This window comes from Triticum aestivum, chromosome 4B (genome assembly GCF_018294505.1).
Source record: "Triticum aestivum cultivar Chinese Spring chromosome 4B, IWGSC CS RefSeq v2.1, whole genome shotgun sequence".
In the NCBI taxonomy this organism is placed as follows: Eukaryota; Viridiplantae; Streptophyta; class Magnoliopsida; order Poales; family Poaceae; genus Triticum; species Triticum aestivum.
Window position 1 is genome coordinate 8901900 of NC_057804.1, and position 7762 is coordinate 8909661.

Consider the following 7762-nt stretch of genomic DNA (forward strand, 5'->3'; position numbering starts at 1 on the left):
GCTCGAGCCGATCACCTTAAATTAGAAAAAAATAATTAGAAAAGAAGGATTACCCCGGCCTCTGCATCGGAGTGATGCATGCAGCCCCACACCTAAAATTATAGAGAGTAAATTTTTGGTTTAACTCCTCTAACCAGAACCTAGCTAGCCAATCTTCTAAACCGATTAGAGGAGTAAATTTTTTACTTCTCCGCCTATCTGAATTCTTAATTTACTCGACCTGGAGGCGACAGAGTAAAAGTTTTCTACGCGCAAAGGCCTCCTTGTAGCCGGCCAACGACTAACGTGAAGCTCCTTTATTGACGGCGGCGACCTTGCCACGAAAACTGCCTCCTCTCGTAGTGTTTGGTGCTGGTGGTGGGTTCCTGGACATGAGGCAAAGCATATGTTTCCACGGCGAGCTCGAGCGGCGGTGCAGCCAGGCAGCGACGTGTACGTCCGAGCCGCCCCACAGCTGAGCGCCGGTAGGAGTGCCGACAATGCAGACTGCAAGTATGTGGTCTCTGTTTACAGCCGCGGCCTTGGTAGCAGCATTCTCACCACCGTGTCAGTGTTCGTCTACGCGCTGCACACTCACCGCGTCCTACTCGTCGACCGGAGCAGTGGCATGGGCGAGCTCTTCTGTGGTGTGAACGGTGGTGACTGAAACCTGCAAGTAAACAAGGTGCTCAAGAACAAGGTGCCCACGGCGGTGACTGAGACCTGAAGCAACATGCTGAAGAACAAGGTGCCCACGGCTGTGACTGAAATCTGCACGTAAGAGCACCTCGATGGGGTCGAACTCCTCCTCCTGCTCGAGCATGAGCATGAAGGGGACGGTTGACACTAGTGCCAGCTTTGATTAGTGCAGGCAGACGTGTGATGTCTGGTGTGTGCGACATCCGACTTGCTCGCCATCGTTGTCGGCCTGGTCACCATCATCACAGAGGCGCATAGTAGTGTTCGACGAAGTGTATGAACCAGACGTAAGTTTTACTCCACTAAATTTAGGTATCATCTAGAAACAACCGAAACTTAATGGAGCTCGCCGGTTTACTCCTCTATAATTTAGACCGGCTAGAGTTGTTGTAATACATCACCCACTGCCAAACGGCTGCGTGAGAGACCCTCGCGATCCCAACAATATAACCTTCACTCCTCCTCCCGTACTTGTTCACTCCACCGCCACTGAATTCTCTCTGTGTCAGCTCAATCCACTGGATCTCCTCTCCGTGGCGTCCGCCACACTGAGGGCCCAGCTCAACGCCCGAATCGCCTCCATGTATGCCGAGGTGATCCAGTCCCCTAGCCATCCCCTCCCATCTAGTTGTGCGGTTGTGGGTTTTGGCTTGGCTAGCAAGACGGCTGACTTGGCCTTGGACATTGCAATCCAGGGTGTGTTGGACGAGGAGACGTTCGAGGAGCTGTGGGAGGTCATCACCGTTGGCGATGTAGTCCGCCTCTTCATCAACGCAGCCTACAAGATCCTTGACGACATCAACACACTGATGTCCGTACCGCCGTCCCCAGGCCCTCTAACTTTCCCTCTGCTCTTGGTCTCGCATACTGACTCATCTTTTCTGCTCTGGAATTCGCAGGGAGCAGCCCGCAATGGACTTTGACGAGGTGGAAGCACGGACGCAGCAGCTCATGTAGTTTACGTCCAGGTGATACGACGCATAGGGAAATTTGCCTAGTTTCTTCGTATGCGTTAGTGGCACAACCTTGGTAAACTGCAGGCCTTATTTCCACTTTAGGAAAAAGATCACGTATGTTTTAAAAATATTCATCAAATATTAAGAATGTTCATCATTTGTTAAATGTGGCCACAATGTATCTACTGTTCATCATTTGTTTATCAAAAATGTGTGCAGTGTTTAAAAAAATGTCTGTCATGTACTTTAACAAGGTTTATCCCATACTAAGACAAATTAGTCCATGTTCAAAAATGTTCGTCATGTATTAAAAATTGTTTTCCATGTAACTTGAAACCATCCATCATGTATTAAAAAAAGTTCATCCTTGATTTTTATAAATTGCTGGATTTTTTTTTAAAAAAGTGAAGTTTTTAATAATTACTGGATTTTGAAATAAATAAATAAATAAATTTTACAGTTATATGAACATTTTTTAACACGTGAAATGTTTTAATTGCATGAACAATTTTTTATAAAGTGTTTAAACTCTTTTTAAAAGTACATGAACAATACTCCCTCTGTAAACTAATATAAGAGCATTTAGATCGCTAAAGTAGTGATCCAAACACTCTTATATCAGTTTACGGAGGGAGTACAAGTAAACTCAGAAAAAGTACATGAACATGTTTTTCAATGTGAACATCTGTTTTTATTATATGAAGAATTTTCAAATTGAGCGATCAGTTTTTAAATTGCATGAACATTTTTATAACTGGTTGAACACTTTTTTAGAGAATGTGACCATTTTTACGAAGTTACAGGAAAATATTTCTTAAGTACGTGCACAATGATTATATGACCATTTTTAAATACGTTGGTTCTAATTCCATGGTTGCGTTGAGGAGCTGGTGGATGGGTTACGCATCGAGCAATCTTTTCCGTCTAATACGGAAAGGAAGCGCTCCTGCTGGTTTCCCGCAAAAAATCAGGCACTCCAGGCCGAGCAATGCTACACCTAGGTAAAGTTACGTACAGATTTTACGTAATAGGCAATGTGTAGGACTGCGATTGGATGGATGGATGTGGCAGGGGCCCACACGGGTGAAAATCAGGGGGGGCGATAGATTTGTTAGGCAGGTTACGTAACTCTTCGTAGGTTGTTTTCGTAGGTGTAGTATTATTGCTCCAGGCCGCAGAGAAGAGTACTCCACACACAACTTTATTCTTTACTGGACGTACGCTACCAAACTGCCGCTGTCGTCGTCTCCATCTGCATGCATGCATGCACGCACGACGTTTCCATTCTATCAATGGCGCCACGACGAGGCAGTACACTAAAGCCAGCAGTCGCTGCCAAAACGCCTCCGTGAGAGAGCTCGTGAGTCGAGCTTTATAATTACGGGATCCCATTCCATCCCCTCCACTCCTCGTCCACTCCGCCGCCGCCGCAGCTCCGATTTCCCTAGCGCGCCTTGCCTTCAGGACCTGCAAGCCATGGCAGCCGCCGCAATAAGGGCCCAGATCAACATCCTCATCGCCACCATGTTCAACACGGTGAGGCCCCCTCGCTCCTCCCATCAACGTCCCATCTACACTTTTGCTGGCTGACCTTTCCTTTGCTTTGGCGTATATCCGTGATGGATCTAGGGTCTGGTGGACGACGCTTTCTTGCAGCTGCAGAGGATGCGGGAGCAGGGCCGCGTAACCCCGGCCCATGTCGTTGAGGTCATGAACCACTTCCTCAACGAAGCCGAGAGGATCATCAACGACATCACCGGCCTGATGTCCGTATCCCAGCCCCCTCTCTCCCCTCTGCTCTCGTTATTCTCGTCTCGGTCGAATACAGACTCATCCTGTCTCTTCTCTGCGATGAGATTCGCATGCAGGAACGGGCCCGAGGTGGACTTCGACAAGGTGGACGACCTCGTGCAGCAGCTCAAGGTGGCCTGCAGCAGGTGGAAGCCCTTTCCTCTATGTCCCCCCCTCCCCCAGTCTTAACTGTATGTTTATTTTTTCGCTGCATCCATGTTGTGCGATCCAGATGTGTTTCCGTTGTCAGGAGTATGCCGTTCATGCTGTTTGCCCTGTCGTGTAGCCATAAGTTCAAGTGCTGAATTTAGTTTTGTTTCGTGTAACAGAAGTACGGTATTGATGCCAAACGCGATGCCACGGCTCCATGAGGAATACATTGTTGTCTCGCGAGCGTTCCTACTATTTATTATATGATATTCCGCTAATGGTAGTTTTTTCTGGTGTGTCCGTGTTTCTATTCAGACATGTCGTGTCATTTGCGGTTGTCGTATGCACGTAAAGTAGAAGAACAGCTGAGCCTAGTTGTGTTTCCAGTAACAAAATTATCCATTTTCCTACCAACGCGATGCTCTTGGTTGTCAATGATAAGCATTTCTTATAATAATTATATGCGCCAATGTCCTTTTCGGGGTTCTCCACTGAATCAATGTTGTTTCTATATATTTTGATAGGTTGGCGTAGAGTGTGTAGGTCATGACCCTGTGGCTCGTGTCGTTTGTGCTGCCGTATGGCCGTAGCTAGAATAGCCAAATTTACTTGTGTTATGTCTCAGCAAATGTTATGGGGGCCATCGACAATCCTGCAAATGTTATGTCTCAGCAAGTGAAACTTTCTCGTTTTGTACATATCTCTAGTACGGTACTACTTATGCTCTATCGCATGTAAAACCTTATTTTTCTGGTTTATCGAACCATTTATTGTGTTGACAGCCGTGATAGGAAACGACTCCTTGAGATATTTTTATGGCATCGCAAGTATGCTTATGTGTATCAATATGCTGCAATGGCGTTTAATAAGTATGATAAATTTCTAATTTCCTCATCTTGCTCTTTTTGACATATATCAGTGTTGGTGCTAAGAGATTGAACCTCTGCTGCGTGCAACACTTCAGTCCTGAGGCAAAAACCAAAGAAGGGTCAGTAGTCAGTACCTTACTACTATGTTGCAAATAATTATTCTTCACATCTTTATTGTTCACGTTATTTTAATGTAAACCTGTTGGTTGATATTTTCTTTTATGGCACTATATTTAGCTCATACAATCTGATATCGTCAAGAAATAACATGCTTGTTCACTTCATCTGCAACCACCTGATAGTTAAAACTTGGTTCATGACATGAATATGCCTCTTTGATAATTCAATTGTAACTTGCGAACTCTAGACTTATGTTTACAGCGCGACTTAAGTCTGAGATGGCTAGACTTTGTTTTTTCAAACAGATGTTTACAATTTCTTAACCATTTCAGCTCAGTTTAGTTAATCTCTCCGGATTTTGACACTGTGGTATATTTGCATTATTCCAGGTACCTCGCGGCACTGGGTCGTGTTAGGTTTCAGTTCTGCGATTTGCGCAGCATGTTCAAGATCATAATGGAGGTAGTCCCTTATGTCCCTATGCTGTATTTGTACTACCAACTTCTAACTTGTATCATAATACATTGATTGGTTGAGGATAAATGATTTTACAATAATCGTATTCTTTGTTGTCGTTGAAAGTTATATAGAGAGGTACTGTTTTGTTTCTCGAGCACTTTAGTTCGAGGTCTCTGAAAGTCAATTTTGGCTGTTAAATATTGTTGTTCTTAATTTCGTCATCACATGTTGATACATGTACGGGTTAGCTCTAAGCAGTGGAGTTTATTTGTTTCCCGCCATAAGTTAACATCGCCAAGTACCAGAATATGATAGCTACCACCTTACATCATGACTAATTTGTGAAACCATGTGAATTGAGCATCATTGTGCGTCACAAACATGTCTTAATCATTGACGTATTCTTCTTCGTTTGCTGCAGCTGGAGCAGCACTTTGCGGCATGTGGTCCTAAGTAGGAGTAATTGAGAGGTAAAGGGCATAGCCCCATGCGATCTCTCGCAAGATGGGGTGTATGTATCACTGAAGATGTGTGCAGTTTTCATTGGGTGTTTGGCTTTGGAGGGTGCGCTCGGATAGTAGCAGATTCTCGTCTCAGAAGTCCAGGCTTGCAGCCCTATGAAAGAAACTTGTTATGATTTGTGTCATTGTGTCAACTTATACATGTTTCTGTCTGGATGTTGGTTGGTTGTTGGTGACTTACTTTGTTGTATGTTGCTCTCTCTCTCTCTCTCCCTCTTTCTCTCTTACTCTCGGTCTCTCTCTATCATCTTGAGAGATGTTGTTGCCTCTCTTTTGAGCAAGGGTAAATAATTGCTAGTTGTCTGGCAGTGCTCAGAAATCATGCTACTTGCTGCTTTAGCTAAAAGAGCGTCTCAAAATATTTTGATGTAATTAAACATCTCGTTGCAGTCTGAAATCTTCAATGTGGCTTGCTACAAGTCGGCGGCGGAGCCAATAGCTGTATAAAGAAGCAGAGGAAGGGTTAAATGAAGAAGAAGTCGTGGACAACATCCAGGGGATAACGAAATTGGAGATCAGTTTGGCAGCATGAATCACGTTTCAGAGCTTAGCTAGGTTTGCCTTAGTACGAAACGGTCGGTCCCTTCACCCATTATAGCTCTATGATGATAGCAGGAACCTCATTATCTAGGCCACAAAGGTATTTAAATTAGAATGGTTCACAAACTATGAAAGAAAATGCAGGGCCACGTTCCCCGCTCTTCTACAGTTGCAACCCATGTCCACTCCTAAATCCTCATGTATTTGATGATAGCATATGCTCAAGTCTTGTAGGGAGCGGTTTTATAGATCACCAAGGTAATCAGAAGTTGGCCTCAGATTCTCCTGGTCTCCTTGTTTTTCCATGTTCTATGCCCCAAATTTTCCAAAAACTCAGCCACCAAGCACATAAGTCCGCACGCTGTACTAATTGCCCACATTGGAATTTCCCCTTCAAGAACCTTGTTCCTTTGGTTCCACAGTAGCCCCTAGACGGCAATAACCTAAATTTTGCTCCTCAAGGGTATCGTCAATATATCATCCATCATCCATAAGATCACACCCTTCCATTTGTGCCCTCTAGCTCTAGTACTCTAGTCTCGTCTTGCGCTACAGTAGGACAACATGTGATTTCTCAGGTCCATTTAGTTGTGTTTCATGTAGTGCAAATGTCGATATTCATGCCAATGTTCTGGCTTGGCCAGGGAAACTTTCCCATTTGGTAAATACCACTGGCACTACTAATCTGCTACAGCATGTAAGGCCATTGCTATTTTCTCTTGGTTTATCAAACATTTTATTCTGCTGATAACCATGACAGGAAATGATGGGCAACTGAGAATATTACTATGACACCGCAAGTATGATTATGTGTATCAACACCACATAGAGTTTAATAAGTTTGAGAAATTCTAGTTTCCTGTTTTTGCTCTTTCTAGCATACATGTATCAGTGTTGGTGCTAAAATAGTGAAGATCGCCTGCGTGCACTTCCGCCCGTTCTATGAGGCAAAAAGCAAACAAGGTCCAGTACTCAACACCGCATTATATATGTTGCACATTCATTATTCTCTAATCTTTATGCTGGTCAAATACTCTATACAAACATTTTTGGACAAAGGGTGAACTTTATTGGCTCAAACTGGAGCATCAAAAGGATAGAATCACTATGAGCACACAGCTAGCCTTGCATAGATAGGATGCACACAACCAACACCAATGCACACACACAAAAAAGCCGACAATTAGCAAAGTCATATAAGACCAAAGTTATGTGTAGGCAAGGAAAAAAATCCAAAGTGATAAGATACGCTATCAACAAACTATAGCAATAACTATATCCGCACCAATCATCTCATGACTCCACACGAACGACGAGGTCCTTCAACAGCAATGCCTTCAAGAAGGGAGCGGCATTGACGCAGTCGCCATCACCGGATCCAAGTAACAAAGCCAGAGTCTAGGTTTTCACCCTGAAGAGTCTAGATTAAATATTTATGTCATAATTTTGTCATCACATTTGATTGATGTATGGGGTAGCTCTAAAAAAGTAGAACTTGTTTGTTTCCTAGCTTAAATTAAGCTTCTCCAAATAGCCAAATAAGAATCCGACCGATTTGTAACATGGTTGATTAATGAAAACATGTGACTTTAGCACCATTGTGTGCAATAGAATTACCGTAATAATTTTTGGGAAAGTGCTTGTTTTAATCATTGACCTATTATTCATCTTTGGATCC

General features: G+C 43.7%; 1 protein-coding gene across 1 annotated transcript; it reads left to right on the forward strand.

Annotated features, from left to right (window-relative positions):
- The first annotated feature begins 2970 nt into the window (after positions 1 to 2970).
- On the forward strand, positions 2971 to 5724 carry LOC123094188 (histidine-containing phosphotransfer protein 2-like). The gene is made up of 6 exons (XM_044516248.1): positions 2971 to 3170; positions 3264 to 3400; positions 3503 to 3571; positions 4495 to 4563; positions 4954 to 5026; positions 5445 to 5724. The coding sequence occupies exons 1-6, from the start codon at positions 3111 to 3113 to the stop codon at positions 5478 to 5480; spliced, it is 444 nt and encodes a 147-aa protein (XP_044372183.1). The 5' UTR covers positions 2971 to 3110; the 3' UTR covers positions 5481 to 5724.
- The last annotated feature ends 2038 nt before the right edge of the window (positions 5725 to 7762 follow it).